Source organism: Procambarus clarkii, chromosome 67 (genome assembly GCF_040958095.1).
Source record: "Procambarus clarkii isolate CNS0578487 chromosome 67, FALCON_Pclarkii_2.0, whole genome shotgun sequence".
NCBI classification, from domain to species: domain Eukaryota; kingdom Metazoa; phylum Arthropoda; class Malacostraca; order Decapoda; family Cambaridae; genus Procambarus; species Procambarus clarkii.
This window is the reverse complement of record NC_091216.1, coordinates 16,850,396-16,870,957: the sequence shown is the minus strand read 5'-3', so window position 1 is coordinate 16,870,957 and position 20,562 is coordinate 16,850,396. Positions and strand designations below refer to the sequence as shown.

Here is a 20,562-nt window from a genome sequence, read left to right as displayed (position 1 = left end):
CACCCCCTGGCCCCTCTCACCACCACCTGGCTCCTCTCACCACCACCACCTGACTCCTCTCACTACCACCACCTGGCCCCTCTCATCACCACCACCTGGCCCCTCTCATCACCACCACCTGGCCCCTATCACTACCACCTGGCTCCTCTCACCACCACCTGGCTCCTCTCACCACCACCTGGCTCCTCTCACCACCACCTGGCCCCTCTCACCACCACCACCTGGCTCCTCTCACCACCACCTGGCTCCTCTCACCACCACCTGGCCCCTCTCACCACCACCACCTGGCTCCTCTCACCACCACCTGGCTCCTCTCACCACCACCTGGCCCCTCTCACCACCACCACCTGGCTCCTCTCACCACCACCTGGCCCCTCTCACCACCACCACCTGGCTCCTCTCACCACCACCTGGCTCCTCTCACCACCACCTGGCCCCTCTCACCACCACCACCTGGCTCCTCTCACCACCACCTGGCTCCTCTCACCACCACCTGGCCCCTCTCACCACCACCACCTGGCTCCTCTCACCACCACCTGGATCCTCTCACCACCACCTGGCCCCTCTCACCACCACCACCTGGCTCCTCTCACCACCACCTGGCCCCTCTCACCACCACCACCTGGCTCCTCTCACCACCACCTGGATCCTCTCACCACCACCTGGCCCCTCTCACCACCACCACCTGGCTCCTCTCACCACCACCTGGCTCCTCTCACCACCACCTGGCCCCTCTCACCACCACCACCTGGCTCCTCTCACCACCACCTGGCTCCTCTCACCACCACCTGGCCCCTCTCACCACCACCACCTGGCTCCTCTCACCACCACCTGGCTCCTCTCACCACCACCTGGCTCCTCTTACCACCACCTGGCTCCTCTCACCACCACCTGGCCCCTCTCACCACCACCACCTGGCTCCTCTCACCACCACCTGGCCCCTCTCACCACCACCTGGCTCCTCTCACCACCACCACCTGGCTCCTCTCACCACCACCTGGCTCCTCTCACCACCACCTGGCCCCTCTCACCACCACCACCTGGCTCCTCTCACCACCACCTGGCCCCTCTCACCACCACCTGGCTCCTCTCACCACCACCACCTGGCTCCTCTCACCACCACCACCTGGCTCCTCTCACCACCACCTGGCCCCTCTCACCACCACCTGGCTCCTCTCACCACCACCACCTGGCTCCTCTCACCACCACCTGGCTCCTCTCACCACCACCTGGCCCCTCTCACCACCACCACCTGGCTCCTCTCACCACCACCTGGCCCCTCTCACCACCACCACCTGGCCCCTCTCACCATCACCCCCTGGCCCCTCTCACCACCACCTGGCTCCTCTCACCACCACCACCTGACTCTTCTCACTACCACCACCTGGCCCCTCTCATCACCACCACCTGGCCCCTCTCATCACCACCACCTGGCCCCTCTCACTACCACCTGGCTCCTCTCACCACCATCTGGCTCCTCTCACCACCACCTGGCTCCTCTCACCACCACCACCTGGCTCCTCTCACCACCACCTGGCCCCTCTCACCACCACCTGGCTCCTCTCACCACCACCACCTGGCTCCTCTCACCACCACCTGGCTCCTCTCACCACCACCTGGCCCCTCTCACCACCACCACCTGGCTCCTCTCACCACCACCTGGCTCCTCTCACCACCACCTGGCCCCTCTCACCACCACCACCTGGCTCCTCTCACCACCACCTGGCTCCTCTCACCACCACCTGGCCCCTCTCACCACCACCACCTGGCCCCTCTCACCACCACCTGGCTCCTCTCACCACCACCTGGCCCCTGCCACCATCAGCGCCGTAACGTAACACCTGCCGCTACCTCGCAACCTGCCTTCTACAACCCCATAACTATTATCTCAACTGTCCTTTGTGCTCCCACTGTCCTTGTCACGCCCACGCCTCCCGCCCTCACCTGCCGCCCACGCCTCCCGCCCTCACCTGCCGCCCACGCCTCCCACCCTCACCTGCCGCCCACGCCTCCCACCCTCACCCACCGCCCTCACCTGACTCCGTGGACAGCCATAAAACAAGCCAGGAATGTTAATCACGGCTGGGCGACACTAGTGAACACTGTGCATCTATATCTGCCACAAAGATATGTTATTAAAATACGACTAAAACCAGTGTGCTAAAACAGAAGCGGAAAAGGAACGGGGGAAAAAGGAGGAAACCCCACCTCCATTTAAAACATTAAATTGAACAACAAACTTTGACCCCCACATATCAGAGTAATAAGGTTATCGTGAATAACCGAACTCAATTACGGGCTCACTATAGCCCGTGCTACATGGACATTACGTTCTGAGTAGCTCAATCTAAAACAACAACAACAACAACGTTAATTACGGGTTATTGATGCCTGTGGTGCCATCTCTTGGGTAGATTAATCTCCATCAATCAATGAATAGCTAATGTTAAGTTATGAGCCGTTCCTCTCGGTGATTTATTGAATGGTTGAGGAGAAGGTGTTCTTTATTGTGGTGGCGTGTGCGTTGACGACCTCCACCACACGCCACGCTGCTGGAGCACGAGCCTCCAACACTCAGGTGTCTGTGTACTGGGGTGTAAACACCTCACCCTCCAACACTCAGGTGTCTGTGTACTGGGGTGTAAACAGCTCACCCTCCAACACTCAGGTGTCTGTGTACTGGGGTGTAAACAGCTCACCCTCCAACACTCAGGTGGCTGTGTACTGGGGTGTAAACAGCTCACCCTCCAACACTCAGGTGGCTGTGTACTGGGGTGTAAACACCTCACCCTCCAACACTCAGGTGGCTGTGTACTGGGGTGTAAACAGCTCACCCTCCAACACTCAGGTGGCTGTGTACTGGGGTGTAAACACCTCACCCTCCAACACTCAGGTGGCTGTGTACTGGGGTGTAAACACCTCACCCTCCAACACTCAGGTGTCTGTGTACTGGGGTGTAAACAGCTCACCCTCCAACACTCAGGTGGCTGTGTACTGGGGTGTAAACAGCTCACCCTCCAACACTCAGGTGGCTGTGTACTGGGGTGTAAACACCTCACCCTCCAACACTCAGGTGGCTGTGTACTGGGGTGTAAACAGCTCACCCTCCAACACTCAGGTGGCTGTGTACTGGGGTGTAAACACCTCACCCTCCAACACTCAGGTGTCTGTGTACTGGGGTGTAAACAGCTCACCCTCCAACACTCAGGTGGCTGTGTACTGGGGTGTAAACAGCTCATCACATACCCCCTGACGGCCCACTACACCCCACAGTCACACACACGCCATGACAGAGCGAGGCAGCGAGGGAGCCCATCATTACCCTGGTGACACGAGGTCACAGTACGCCACCCACCACCAGTCTTGGGGGTGGGGAGTGTACACTGTTGGAGTGTGGGGAGTGTTCACTGTGGGAGAGTGTGGGGAGTGTTCACTGTGGGAGAGTGTGGGGAGTGTTCACTGTGGGAGAGTGTGGGGAGTGTTCACTGTGGGAGAGTGTGGGGAGTGTTCACTGTGGGAGAGTGTGGGGAGGGAGCTGTGGGGGAGTGTTCACTGTGGGAGAGTGTGGGGAGTGTTCACTGTGGGAGAGTGTGGGGGAGTGTTCACTGTGGGAGAGTGTGGGGAGGGAGCTGTGGGTAACAGATATACGCAGGATTAAACAGCATTATAAACATGTTACCGAGCAAGGGGGATTTACTGAGGAGAGAACACATCACTTCCCATGTTTCCACCACTATGATCTCTACAATGCCTCAGCGTTAGAAATGTATAAGTTAAGGTTTCTCAGTAATAATTAATGAATCATTTGCGAATGTTTTCAAAATGATAGGGAGTAAATGGAGGAAGAATAGAATAGGGAGTAAGGAAACTTACTCCCTATTCTTTCCTTTGCCTGTGTTTGCCTTGTCTGTAGTTCATATTTAAATACAGCAGTAATTAATATTTTCTCCTTGCTTTTAGTAGTCTATTTTCTGTTAACACAAATACCTCCTTCATTGTTTGACATTCTGAGCAATGAAGTAAAGTGCAACAGAATATGTTTTTACTAAATAGTAATTAACATATTATCCAGACTTATAATAACATCGAAATACCAGGATAACAAGTGGATAACAAGCAGTACAAGCAGGTAAGATACCAGGTATTGTAGTGGATAACAAGCAGTACAAGCAGGTAAGATACCAGGTATTGTAGCGGATAACAAGCAGTACAAGCAGGTAAGATACCAGGCATTGTAGCGGATAACAAGGTAGTACAAGCAGGTAAGATACCAGGTATTGTAGCGGATAACAAGCAAGTAAGATACCAGGTATTGTAATGGATAACAAGCAGGTAAGATACCAGGTATTGTAGCGGATAACAAGCAGGTAAGATACCAGGTATTGTAGTGGATAACACGCAGTACAAGCAGGTAAGATACCAGGTATTGTAGCGGATAACAAGCAGGTAAGATACCAGGTATTGTAATGGATAACAAGCAGGTAAGATACCAGGTATTGTAGCGGATAACAAGCAGGTAAGATACCAGGTATTGTAATGGATAACAAGCAGGTAAGATACCAGGTATTGTAGTGGATAACAAGGTAGTACAAGCAGGTAAGATACCAGGTATTGTAGCGGATAACAAGCAGGTAAGATACCAGGTATTGTAGCGGATAACAAGCAGTACAAGCAGGTAAGATACCAGGTATTGTAGCGGATAACAAGGTAATACAAGCAGGTAAGATACCAGGTATTGTAGTGGATAACGAGCAGTACAAGCAGGTAAGATACCAGGTATTGTAGTGGATAACAAGCAGTACAAGCAGGTAAGATACCAGGTATTGTAGCGGATAACAAGGTAATACAAGCAGGTAAGATACCAGGTATTGTAGTGGATAACAAACAGGTAAGATACCAGGTATTGTAGTGGATAACAAGCAGTACAAGCAGGTAAGATACCAGGTATTGTAGCGGATAACAAGCAGTACAAGCAGGTAAGATACCAGGTATTGTAGCAGATAACAAGCAGTACAAGCAGGTAAGATACCAGGTATTGTAGAGGATAACAAGCAGGTAAGATACCAGGTATTGTAGAGGATAACAAGCAGGTAAGATACCAGGTATTGTAGCGGATAACAAGCAGGTAAGATACCAGGTATTGTAGCGGATAACAAGCAGTACAAGCAGGTAAGATACCAGGTATTGTAGCGGATAACAAGCAGTACAAGCAGGTAAGATACCAGGTATTGTAGTGGATAACAAGCAGTACAAGCAGGTAAGATACCAGGTATTGTAGCGGATAACAAGCAGGACAAGCAGGTAAGATACCAGGTATTGTAGCGGATAACAAGCAGGACAAGAAGGTAAGATACCAGGTATTGTAGCGGATAACAAGCAGGGCAAGCAGGTAAGATACCAGGTATTGTAGTGGATAACAAGCAGTACAAGCAGGTAAGATACCAGGTATTGTAGCGGATAACAAGCAGGACAAGAAGGTAAGATACCAGGTATTGTAGCGGATAACAAGCAGTACAAGCAGGTAAGATACCAGGTATTGTAGCGGATAACAAGCAGGACAAGCAGGTAAGATACCAGGTATTGTAGCGGATAACAAGCAGGACAAGCAGGTAAGATACCAGGTATTGTAGTGGATAACAAGCAGTACAAGCAGGTAAGATACCAGGTATTGTAGCGGATAACAAGCAGGTAAGATACCAGGTATTGTAGCGGATAACAAGCAGTACAAGCAGGTAAGATACCAGGTATTGTAGCGGATAACAAGCAGTACAAGCAGGTAAGATACCAGGTATTGTAGCGGATAACAAGCAGGTAAGATACCAGGTATTGTAGCGGATAACAAGCAGTACAAGCAGGTAAGATACCAGGTATTGTAGCGGATAACAAGCAGGTAAGATACCAGGTATTGTAGCGGATAACAAGCAGTACAAGCAGGTAAGATACCAGGTATTGTAGCGGATAACAAGCAGGACAAGCAGGTAAGATACCAGGTATTGTAGCGGATAACAAGCAGGACAAGCCGGTAAGATACCAGGTATTGTAGCGGATAACAAGCAGGACAAGCAGGTAAGATACCAGGTATTGTAGCGGATAACAAGCAGGACAAGCAGGTAAGATACCAGGTATTGTAGCGGATAACAAGCAGGACAAGCAGGTAAGATACCAGGTATTGTAGCGGATAACAAGCAGGACAAGCAGGTAAGATACCAGGTATTGTAGCGGATAACAAGCAGGACAAGCCGGTAAGATACCAGGTATTGTAGCGGATAACAAGCAGGACAAGCAGGTAAGATACCAGGTATTGTAGCGGATAACAAGCAGGACAAGCAGGTAAGATACCAGGTATTGTAGCGGATAACAAGCAGGACAAGCAGGTAAGATACCAGGTATTGTAGCGGATAACAAGCAGGACAAGCAGGTAAGATACCAGGTATTGTAGCGGATAACAAGCAGGTAAGATACCAGGTATTGTAGCGGATAACAAGCAGGACAAGCAGGTAAGATACCAGGTATTGTAGCGGATAACAAGCAGGACAAGCAGGTAAGATACCAGGTATTGTAGCGGATAACAAGCAGGACAAGCAGGTAAGATACCAGGTATTGTAGCGGATAACAAGCAGGACAAGCAGATAAGATACCAGGTATTGTAGCGGATAACAAGCAGGACAAGCCGGTAAGATACCAGGTATTGTAGCGGATAACAAGCAGGACAAGCAGGTAAGATACCAGGTATTGTAGCGGATAACAAGCAGGACAAGCAGGTAAGATACCAGGTATTGTAGCGGATAACAAGCAGGACAAGCAGGTAAGATACCAGGTATTGTAGCGGATAACAAGCAGGACAAGCAGGTAAGATACCAGGTATTGTAGCGGATAACAAGCAGGACAAGCAGGTAAGATACCAGGTATTGTAGCGGATAACAAGCAGGACAAGCAGGTAAGATACCAGGTATTGTAGCGGATAACAAGCAGTACAAGCAGGTAAGATACCAGGTATTGTAGCGGATAACAAGCAGGACAAGCAGGTAAGATACCAGGTATTGTAGCGGATAACAAGCAGGACAAGCAGGTAAGATACCAGGTATTGTAGCGGATAACAAGCAGTACAAGCAGGTAAGATACCAGGTATTGTAGCGGATAACAAGCAGGACAAGCAGGTAAGATACCAGGTATTGTAGTGGATAACAAGCAGGACAAGAAGGTAAGATACCAGGTATTGTAGCAGATAACAAGCAGGACAAGCAGGTAAGATAAGAAATACTTGGTTTTACAAGTTAATTAGTTAAGAAATGCCGGGTTGATAAACTGCGGTGCTCACCTAACATAGTCTAACCTAACCTATCATAACTCAGACTAACTTATCCTACCCTAACTTAGTCTATCCTAAGTTAGCTTAACCTAACCTAGCCTATCGTATCCTAAGCTAGCCTAATCTATCCTAACTTAGCCTAAGCTATCCTAACTTACCGTAACCTATCCTTAACCTTACTTAGCTTAACCTCTTCTAAACTAACTTATCCTAACCAATACTAACTAACTTATCCTAACCAATACTAACTAACTTATCCTAACCAATACTAAACTAACTTAGCCTAACCTCTCCTAACTTAACCAAACTTAACGAGTGAGAGCTACAATGAGAGTCATATATATGTATATGGCGTGCACGAGGTATACTGTGACGTCACTACGACGTCACAGTATACCTGGTGGCAATGACCAATAGGGAGGAGCCCCCCGGCGGTGCCCGGGGTCAATCAATAATGCATCCATCAACAGTGTTGCGGGTGCTGTTGCTATCAATGTGTTGTCTTCCTGTGATTTTCCGATACATCATTTTTTGTTTAATTTATGCGCAATTTGAGCAAATTAATATTTTATTCAAGTGTTTAAATTTAAATATGACGCAAACTTTTGTTATAGCGATATTTAGGTAGATATTTATTTATCTTATCCACCTCACAGTATTATTTGTTGTCATATCAGTGTACAGTGTTGTAGGGCTGCACAGTTGTACAGTGGTGTGGTCCTCACACAGTTGTACAGTGTTGTGGTCCTCACACAGTTGTACAGTGTTGTGGTCCCACACAGTTGTACAGTGTTATGGTCCGCACACAGTTGTACAGTGTTGTGGTCCCCACACAGTTGTACAGTGTTGTGGTCCCCACACAGTTGTAGTGTTGTGGTCCCCACACAGTTGTACAGTGTTGTGGTCCCTACACAGTTGTACAGTGTTATGGTCCGCACAATTGTACGGTGTTATGGTCCCCACACAGTTGTGGTCCCACACAGTTGTGGTCCCACACAGTTGTGGTCCCACACAGTTGTACAGTGTTGTGGTCCCACACAGTTGTGGTCCCACACAGTTGTACAGTGTTGTGGTCCCACACAGTTGTACAGTGTTGTGGTCCCACACAGTTGTGGTCCCACACAGTTGTGGTCCCACACAGTTGTACAGTGTTGTGGTCCCACACAGTTGTGGTCCCACACAGTTGTACAGTGTTGTGGTCCCACACAGTTGTACAGTGTTGTGGTCCCACACAGTTGTGGTCCCACACAGTTGTGGTCCCACACAGTTGTACAGTGTTATGAGGTAAATGATTATTACTATTTAATACAACTTAAAAAAAGTTATTATTATTTTGTCATAATGATTTCAGGTCTTAATATCTTTATTTGTTGTTCAAATATAATTATGATATCATTTGATATATAATATTTGTGATATATTTGTGGCAAGTGAAGGAGTGTTAGTGATAGAGGTGGTGGAGCATGTTAGAGTTTAAGATGTAAGGTTGGAGTACTGAGAGAGCGGAGTGTTTGGTTCCAGGGTACCTGGTGGTGGGCGTGCTCTCTGTGGTGTCCTGCCTCCTCCAGCTCATCCTCCTGGGCCTCCTGGCAGCCCTCACGCCCACCTACACCACGCCCGCCCCGCCGCCCACCCCCACCGAGGAGAGGATGAAGGCGTGGGTGCAGTTCCTGGCCGGGGCGCAGGGAGCCATGGCGGTGTTGGTGGGCGGGATGGTGGGCGTGGCGATCGTGGTGACGTCCTGCTGCTGCAAGACCCCTAAGGACAATGTGGTGGGCGTGTACCACCCCAGGTGACACCACCACCCACCACACCCCCGCTCCTCGCCCACCTTCACCGTCCCTCACGCCCACACCCCCGACGCCCATAGCCCACACAGTCTCCAGGCTTAACTGTACAGCATCGTTGTCTTTCACAGTGGGCTGTGAGGCTGGCTGGTGTGCTCCCCGTCCTCACCTCACTCATAACCCCTTGTGTAATGTTCACAACTCCGCTTTACAACTAATCAATTTACTTCTCAATTGAACTTACCTAAATATATATATGAAAATGAGATACTTTAAAGAAGATACTTTTGTTCCCTCTTTAAAATATTCCATTTTGTATATTTGTTGGTTCGGTTTTGGTGTAAACTGTTTAATTGGCTCCAAAACGGGTGGTGGGTATATACACGGGGCACTAGCCGTGGCGTGAGGCTGGCCTGGCTACCCCTGGCACACACCCACCCAAACCCGTAAACAACACGAAAAAAAAGATGCCCAAGACTTGCCCCGTGCCCAGGGCTCCTGCCTGGCCAGGGAGTGCCCCGTGCCGGAACCTGCAGGACACGGTCCCTGTGATACATCCGGTGAGAGGGGTGGGGGGGGGGGGTCTTCATGGGGCGTGACACGGCCCTCCGCACCCCACCGGAAGCCCGTGACACCTAGAGCGTGACGTACGCCCGGCCCCACCTGCCTGGGCGGGGCCCGGGCGGGAACCATCAGCAGCGGTTCCATGGACACATTTAAGTGACCTGGTACAGTGACACATTTAAGTGACCTGGTGTAGTGACACATTTAAGTGACCTGGTGTAGTGAGGTTTTAAAGAGTGAAGATAACGGTATGAAGTGGTGAGTGTACTCAGAGTGTCTCACAAACTTGCGTGAGTGTACTGGAGAAAGTGTAGATAAGAAGTGCCTTTGACAGTGCTCACTCCCCTGGCAAGTGGTCAAACTACAGGCCAACACTTGCCACCATCCACCTGGATAACACTCCCTCTCCTTCACAAACCATCCTCTTGTCCCCATTTTTACACTTTTCTTATATATATATATATATATATATATATATATATATATATATATATATATATATATATATATATATATATATATATATATATATATATATATATATATATATATGTATATGTATGTATATATACACACACATTGGGGTGAGGTGATATGTTACATCAGCTTTGGATGAGGTGAAAACAAACTTTCAGCACAGGATAGAACACGAAACAATGGGTATTGACGGTAAGAATGGAAGTAATTGCAGAGGGCCTATTGGCCCATATTTCTTGATGCTTCTATATTGGAGCGGAGTCTTGAAGTGGGTAGAATATATTTGTGCATTAATTGGCTGTTGATTGCACTACATATCAAGAAGTCAACACCAGCAATAAACAGCCAATTAATGCACAAATATATTCTACCCACTTCAAGACTCCGCTCCAATATAGAAGCATCAAGAAATATGGGCCAATAGGCCCTCTGCAATTACTTCCATTCTTACCGTCAATACCCATTGTTTCGTGTTCTATCCTGTGCTGAAAGTTTGTTTTCACCTCATCCAAAGCTGATGTAACATATCACCTCACCCAAACGCAGGTATAAAAAATCGAAGATGTTTAAGCTCTATTCAGATATATATATATATATATATATATATATATATATATATATATATATATATATATATATATATATATATATATATATATATATATATATGTATATATATATATATATATATATATATATATATATATATATATATATATATATATATATATATATATATATATGTCGAACCTAGTAGCCAGAACGCACTTCTCAGCCTACTATGCAAGGCCCGATTTGCCTAATAAGCCAAGTTTTCCTGAATTAATATATTTTCTCTAATTTTTTTCTTATGAAATGATAAAGCTACCCATTTCATTATGTATGAGGTCAATTTGTTTTTATTGGAGTTAAAATTAACGTAGATATATGACCGAACCTAACCAACCCTACCTAACCTAACCTAACCTATCTTTATAGGTTAGGTTAGGTTAGGTAGCCGAAAACGTTAGGTTAGGTTAGGTTAGGTGGGTTAGGTAGTCGAAAAACAATTAATTCATGAAAACTTGGCTTATTAGGCAAATCGGGCCTTGCATAGTAGGCTGAGAAGTGCGTTCTGGCTACTAGGTACGACATATATATATATATATATATATATATATATATATATATATATATATATATATATATATATATATATATATATATGAATATATATACATATATATTATAGTATTATTTTTTCAGTAATACCTTTATCACGCGTCCAATTTCTCATAATTGGTGTAAGTAAAGTAGGGGCTGGTAGGTGTAGCCACAGCCTGCTCTCCTTAGAGAGCGTCCAGCCTCCATACTGACCAGTCATCATATGGCCGGGATACGCCAGCATGTTGGCAACACTGTACACATCACAACATAAGGTGCCTTACTGCCTCCTCTGGCAACCCGGCAGCAACTGTACAATATGAAAATAAACACTACGCAACTAGGCTGAAATGTTGTTTTATTCCTAAGCCCGCCCGTCCTCCTGAGGTGCCCCAACGTCAAGAAACACAGCACCGCTCCTGTGCCAGGTACGTTCACTACGGGCTCACCATAGCCCGTGCTACTTGCACGGGGTATGGTAACACTGACACACCCCATCACTGACACAGCCCCAACACTGACACACCCCAACATTGACAGCCCCAACACTGACACACCCCAACACTGACACAGCCCCAACACTGACACACCCCAACACTGACACAGCCCCAACACTGACACACCCCAACACTGACACACCCCAACACTGACACACCCCAACACTGACACAGCCCCAACACTGACACAGCCCTAACACTGACACAGCCCCAACACTGACACACCCCAACACTGACACAGCCCCAACACTGACACAGCCCCAACACTGACACAGCCCCAACACTGACACAGCCCCAACACTGACACACCCCAACACTGACACAGCCCCAACACTGACACACCCCAACACTGACACACCCCAACACTGACACAGCCCCAACACTGACACACCCCAACACTGACGCAGCCCCAACACTGACACAGCCCCAACACTGACACAGCCCCAACACTGACACAGCCCCAACACTGACACAGCCCCAACACTGACACCCCCCCCAACACTGACACAGCCCCAACACTGACACCCCCCCCCCCAACACTGACACAGCCCCAACACTGACACAGCCCCAACACTGACACAGCCCCAACACTGACACCCCCCCCCAACACTGACACAGCCCCAACACTGACACAGCCCCAACACTGACACCCCCCAACACTGACACAGCCCCAACACTGACACCCCCCAACACTGACACAGCCCCAACACTGACACCCCCCCAACACTGACACAGCCCCAACACTGACACAGCCCCAACACTGACACACCCCAACACTGACACAGCCCCAACACTGACACAGCCCCAACACTGACACACCCCAACACTGACACAGCCCCAACACTGACACAGCCCCAACACTGACACAGCCCCAACACTGACACAGCCCCAACACTGACACAGCCCCAACACTGACACACCCCAACACTGACACAGCCCCAACACTGACACAGCCCCAACACTGACACAGCCCCAACACTGACACAGCCCCAACACTGACACAGCCCCAACACTGACACAGCCCCAACACTGACACAGCCCCAACACTGACACACCCCAACACTGACACAGCCCCAACACTGACACAGCCCCAACACTGACACACCCCAACACTGACACAGCCCCAACACTGACACAGCCCCAACACTGACACCCCCCCAACACTGACACAGCCCCAACACTGACATCCCCCCAACACTGACACAGTCCCAACACTGACACCCCCCAACACTGACACAGCCCCAACACTGACACAGCCCCAACACTGACACAGCCCCAACACTGACACACCCCAACACTGACACAGCCCCAACACTGACACAGCCCCAACACTGACACACCCCAACACTGACACAGCCCCAACACTGACACAGCCCCAACACTGACACAGCCCCAACACTGACACACCCCAACACTGACACAGCCCCAACACTGACACAGCCCCAACACTGACACACCCCAACACTGACACAGCCCCAACACTGACACAGCCCCAACACTGACACCCCCCCAACACTGACACAGCCCCAACACTGACATCCCCCCAACACTGACACAGCCCCAACACTGACATCCCCCCAACACTGACACAGCCCCAACACTGACATCCCCCCAACACTGACACAGCCCCAACACTGACATCCCCCCAACACTGACACAGCCCCAACACTGACACAGCCCCAACACTGACACCCCCCAACACTGACACAGCCCCAACACTGACATCCCCCCAACACTGACACAGCCCCAACACTGACACACCCCAACACTGACACACCCCAACACTGACACAGCCCCAACACTGACACCCCCCCAACACTGACACAGCCCCAACACTGACACAGCCCCAACACTGACACCCCCCCAACACTGACACAGCCCCAACACTGACACCCCCCAACACTGACACAGCCCCAACACTGACACCCCCCAACACTGACACAGCCCCAACACTGACATCCCCCCAACACTGACACAGCCCCAACACTGACATCCCCCCAACACTGACACAGCCCCAACACTGACATCCCCCCAACAGTGACACAGCCCCAACACTGACACCCCCCAACACTGACACAGCCCCAACACTGACACCCCCCAACACTGACACAGCCCCAACACTGACACCCCCCAACACTGACACAGCCCCAACACTGACACCCCCCAACACTGACACAGCCCCAACACTGACATCCCCCCAACACTGACACAGCCCCAACACTGACATCCCCCCAACACTGACACAGCCCCAACACTGACATCCCCCCAACAGTGACACAGCCCCAACACTGACACACCCCAACACTGACACAGCCCCAACACTGACACACCCCAACACTGACACAGCCCCAACACTGACACAGCCCCAACACTGACACAGCCCCAACACTGACACACCCCAACACTGACACAGCCCCAACACTGACACACCCCAACACTGACACAGCCCCAACACTGACACAGCCCCAACACTGACACAGCCCCAACACTGACACAGCCCCAACACTGACACAGCCCCAACACTGACACACCCCAACACTGACACAGCCCCAACACTGACACACCCCAACACTGACACACCCCAACACTGACACACCCCAACACTGACGCAGCCCCAACACTGACGCAGCCCCAACACTGACACAGCCCCAACACTGACACAGCCCCAACACTGACACAGCCCCAACACTGACACCCCCCCCAACACTGACACAGCCCCAACACTGACACCCCCCCCCAACACTGACACAGCCCCAACACTGACACAGCCCCAACACTGACACAGCCCCAACACTGACACCCCCCCCCAACACTGACACAGCCCCAACACTGACACAGCCCCAACACTGACACCCCCCAACACTGACACAGCCCCAACACTGACACCCCCCAACACTGACACAGCCCCAACACTGACACCCCCCCAACACTGACACAGCCCCAACACTGACACAGCCCCAACACTGACACACCCCAACACTGACACAGCCCCAACACTGACACAGCCCCAACACTGACACACCCCAACACTGACACAGCCCCAACACTGACACAGCCCCAACACTGACACAGCCCCAACACTGACACAGCCCCAACACTGACACAGCCCCAACACTGACACACCCCAACACTGACACAGCCCCAACACTGACACAGCCCCAACACTGACACAGCCCCAACACTGACACAGCCCCAACACTGACACAGCCCCAACACTGACACAGCCCCAACACTGACACAGCCCCAACACTGACACACCCCAACACTGACACAGCCCCAACACTGACACAGCCCCAACACTGACACACCCCAACACTGACACAGCCCCAACACTGACACAGCCCCAACACTGACACCCCCCCAACACTGACACAGCCCCAACACTGACATCCCCCCAACACTGACACAGTCCCAACACTGACACCCCCCAACACTGACACAGCCCCAACACTGACACAGCCCCAACACTGACACAGCCCCAACACTGACACACCCCAACACTGACACAGCCCCAACACTGACACAGCCCCAACACTGACACACCCCAACACTGACACAGCCCCAACACTGACACAGCCCCAACACTGACACAGCCCCAACACTGACACACCCCAACACTGACACAGCCCCAACACTGACACAGCCCCAACACTGACACACCCCAACACTGACACAGCCCCAACACTGACACAGCCCCAACACTGACACCCCCCCAACACTGACACAGCCCCAACACTGACATCCCCCCAACACTGACACAGCCCCAACACTGACATCCCCCCAACACTGACACAGCCCCAACACTGACATCCCCCCAACACTGACACAGCCCCAACACTGACATCCCCCCAACACTGACACAGCCCCAACACTGACACAGCCCCAACACTGACACCCCCCAACACTGACACAGCCCCAACACTGACATCCCCCCAACACTGACACAGCCCCAACACTGACACACCCCAACACTGACACACCCCAACACTGACACAGCCCCAACACTGACACCCCCCCAACACTGACACAGCCCCAACACTGACACAGCCCCAACACTGACACCCCCCCAACACTGACACAGCCCCAACACTGACACCCCCCAACACTGACACAGCCCCAACACTGACACCCCCCAACACTGACACAGCCCCAACACTGACATCCCCCCAACACTGACACAGCCCCAACACTGACATCCCCCCAACACTGACACAGCCCCAACACTGACATCCCCCCAACAGTGACACAGCCCCAACACTGACACCCCCCAACACTGACACAGCCCCAACACTGACACCCCCCAACACTGACACAGCCCCAACACTGACACCCCCCAACACTGACACAGCCCCAACACTGACACCCCCCAACACTGACACAGCCCCAACACTGACATCCCCCCAACACTGACACAGCCCCAACACTGACATCCCCCCAACACTGACACAGCCCCAACACTGACATCCCCCCAACAGTGACACAGCCCCAACACTGACACCCCCCAACACTGACACAGCCCCAACACTGACACCCCCCCAACAGTGACACAGCCCCAACACTGACACAGCCCCAACACTGACACCCCCCAACACTGACACAGCCCCAACACTGACACCCCCCAACACTGACACAGCCCCAACACTGACACCCCCCAACACTGACACAGCCCCAACACTGACATCCCCCCAACACTGACACAGCCCCAACACTGACACCCCCCAACACTGACACAGCCCCAACACTGACATCCCCCAACACTGACACAGCCCCAACACTGACACCCCCCAACACTGACACAGCCCCAACACTGACATCCCCCCAACACTGACACAGCCCCAACACTGACACCCCCCAACACTGACACAGCCCCAACACTGACATCCCCCAACACTGACACAGCCCCAACACTGACACCCCCCAACACTGACACAGCCCCAACACTGACACCCCCCAACACTGACACAGCCCCAACACTGACACCCCCCAACACTGACACAGCCCCAACACTGACATCCCCCCAACACTGACACAGCCCCAACACTGACATCCCCCCAACACTGACACAGCCCCAACACTGACACAGCCCCAACACTGACACCCCCCCCAACACTGACACAGCCCCAACACTGACACCCCCCAACACTGACACAGCCCCAACACTGACACCCCCCAACACTGACACAGCCCCAACACTGACACAGCCCCAACACTGACACAGCCCCAACACTGACACAACCTCAACACTGACACAGCCCCAACACTGACACAGCCCCAACACTGACACAGCCCCAACACTGACACAGCCCCAACACTGACACAGCCCCAACACTGACATCCCCCCAACACTGACACAGCCCCAACACTGACACAGCCCCAACACTGACACCCCCCCAACACTGACACAGCCCCAACACTGACACCCCCCAACACTGACACAGCCCCAACACTGACACCCCCCAACACTGACACAGCCCCAACACTGACACCCCCCAACACTGACACAGCCCCAACACTGACACCCCCCAACACTGACACAGCCCCAACACTGACACAGCCCCAACACTGACACAGCCCCAACACTGACACAGCCCCAACACTGACACAGCCCCAACACTGACACAGCCCCAACACTGACACAGCCCCAACACTGACACAGCCCCAACACTGACACAGCCTCAACACTGACACAGCCCCAACAGTGACACAGCCTCAGCACTGACGCTGTGACCATGTACAGCTGTAAGATCATCCTATACAAGAGCCCTGGCCAATAATGCCGCCAGGACAACAAAAGGGCCCCACAAGGATACTATTCAAGAGCACACCAGAGAACAACTGCCACAAGTGCCAAGGTTATGCTACGTCACCAGGTACACAAAGATAACCAGGACTACCTGTACACCTTGTAGTGCACACGTGGTCTCCGTGTGAGAGAGTACATAGTAACACCATGCCAATAACCACATGAATTAAAGAATCTACAGATGAATTATAGGAGTGATAGGAGGACCTTTGCCTCGTGCAACCCTGTTGAGGAAAGGACGACAACGGATCCTTAAGCACCCATAACCTCCTCCCCCCATACCCCCTCAACCCCAATCTTATAACACTCCCTCCCCCCTCCCCCAACCCCACAACCATCACTTAAACCTCACAACCCCCAACCACCGTCCCAAACCCACAACCCCCCAACCACCGTCCCAAACCCACAACCCCCCAACCACCGTCCCAAACCCACAACCCCCCAACCACCGTCCCAAACCCACAAAACCCCAACCACCACCCCAAACTCACAACCCCCCAACCACCACCCCAAACTCACAACCCCCCAACAACCACCCCAAACTCACAACCCCCCCCCAACCCCACAACCGTCACTCCAGCCTCACAACCCCTAACCCTCAGTCCCATAACCTACTCCTCTATTCGATCTTATGATTTTGAGCTGAATGTTAAAGAGAACAAATGTTAGGTGGAGGGCGTTGACAAGCTCATAACGCAGCAGTTTACTGTTCTAGAATCAATGATCTGGTTTATGTGATAACATATTCCGTGTGGTAGGTCAATGGTGAACAGTCAGCACTGCCAAGCCCCAGGTTCCACTCACGCTATTTGTCCCACCACACGGAATATATTATGACATAAAACCCGATAATTGATTTTGAAACATTACACTGCTGGCAGTCCCGAGTTCACAAGCATTATGTAGCATAGTGGTCTACGTCGTCGGTCACAACCGAGAATTCCAGAGGCTTGGTGAGTGAAACGGTGGGAGGAAACATCAACACTCTCTGGACAACACAACACCTCATCTTATTTCACACTTCATCAAAGTGTCAATATAAATGCCGATATTTCTTAAAAGTACAGTACTTAGGCAGACTTCAAAGGACCATGACACTCAAATACCACTCATCTATATATATATAAATGGTAGCATCCTTTCTTGTAAACATATGTTGTTGAATATGACCGAAAGGGTAAGATTAATGATTGTAACATGCATCTTCTCAATATTTCTTACATTTTTCTTCACTATCGGAGGTAGTTAAAAAATAAACTCTCTAAAGTTCATTTTCTCATTTTTTAGTTATGGTCTGACGCCTAAAACCATTTCACAAGGACTTCTCACATTTTCAAAGACAGGTTTACACATGTCATTTCATGCTTATATTCGTTTTAGGTGACACAAATGTTTTGGGTGAGATAACATGAATCAATTGGAATAAATTGCATATGAGAACATAGGAATGAAAGTAACTACAGAAGGCCTATTTTCCCATATTTTCTCTTGTTGCTTCTATGTTGGTTCGGGGTTTTGATGTGAGTAGAATAGAGTGATGTGTTAATTGGCTGTTGATTGCTGGTGTTGACTTTTTGATGTGTAGGGGCTCGCTGATGTCGAGTCTCCTGCTATCGCTGTATCTATCGATGATTTCTGTGTTGCTTGTTAAGATGTCTCTGGTGATGGTCTGGTTGTGAGAGGAGATTATATGTTCCTTGATGGAGCCCTGTTGTTTGTGCATTGTTAATCGCCTAGAAAGAGACGTTGTTGTCTTGCCTATATACTGAGATCTTTGGGGCTGACAGTCCCCTTAAACAAATATCTAATAAAAATTTCACCGACCTAACAAATTCACAAAGACCTGAAAGTTGTAGCATTAAATATTATGATAGATATCGTGAGGAGACATTCACATATGGGACTAATAGAGCAAGAACCCGGCAATGTGATGTTATAGTGGCCAGAATACGCCTGGGATATAGACGTATCTGGCAGCTTCTCAAAACCCAAGTGTCGAATACACCAGGTGTCAACTATGTGAAAGTGTCCAATACACCAGGTGTCAACTTTGTGAAAGAGAAAATATCCACTCCTTTGAGCATTATATTGTAGAATGTCCCATATTGACTGACTGTCGCCCTCCTGGGCTGAGGTATGCTGCACTCTGTAATTACTATATGAGTACTGGAACACTTGATGATATATTGGACTTGTACCCAAGACTGACCATGTAATGTATCAATTATACAATGTATGTTTGTGGTGTAACTATATGACCTGAGCTTGTAGAAGCACCTTAATCACCTTCAGTGGTTAAGTGCTTAATAACACACTAGTTTCTTTATCAGCTATCTTACCCTCTCAGAATAGGAGAGCCATAAATGTATGTATATGTGTGTGTGTGTGTGTATATATATATATATGTCGTACCTAGTAGCCAGAACGCACTTCTCAGCCTACTATGCAAAGCCCGATTTGCCTAATAAGCCAAGTTTTCTTTAATGAATATATTTTCTCTAATTTTTTTCTTATGAAATGATAAACCTACCCATTTCATTACGTATGAGATCATTTTATTTTAATTGGAGGTAAAATTAACGTAGATACATGACCAAACCTAACCAACCCTACCTAACCTAACCTAACCTAACCTATCTTTATAGGTTAGGTTAGGTAGCCGAAAAAGTTAGGTTAGGTTAGGTTAGGTAGGTTAGGTAGTCGAAAAATAATTAATTCATGAAAACTTAGCTTATTAGGCAAATCGGGCCTTGCATAGTAGGCTGAGAAGTGTGTTCTGGCTACTAGGTACGACATATATATATATATATATATATATATATATATATATATATATATATATATATATATATATATATATATATATATATATATATAGGGGTACCACCACTGGTTTAATTAAAGGGACCCACATCCTCGAAGAAGAAAATAAATAGTGTTCAGAGAAGACCTTGTGGATTCTCACTGAATACTTTAATCTTT

The 20,562-nt window shown here is 49.9% G+C and overlaps 2 protein-coding genes across 2 annotated transcripts in view; one reads left to right on the top strand and one right to left on the bottom strand.

Moving 5' to 3' along the window:
- The window catches only part of LOC123767804 (uncharacterized), an 84,182-nt gene extending 74,052 nt beyond the window's left edge, over window positions 1-10,130 (top strand). Inside the window, exon 4 of the mRNA XM_045757854.2 lies at window positions 8,831-10,130. Coding sequence (XP_045613810.2) covers window positions 8,831-9,105 — 275 coding nt within the window. The 3' untranslated portion in view covers window positions 9,106-10,130. The remainder of the gene's footprint in view (window positions 1-8,830) is intronic.
- The window catches only part of LOC123767555 (pseudouridine-5'-phosphate glycosidase), a 214,951-nt gene that overhangs the window by 131,689 nt on the left and 62,700 nt on the right, over window positions 1-20,562 (bottom strand). The window lies entirely within an intron of this gene.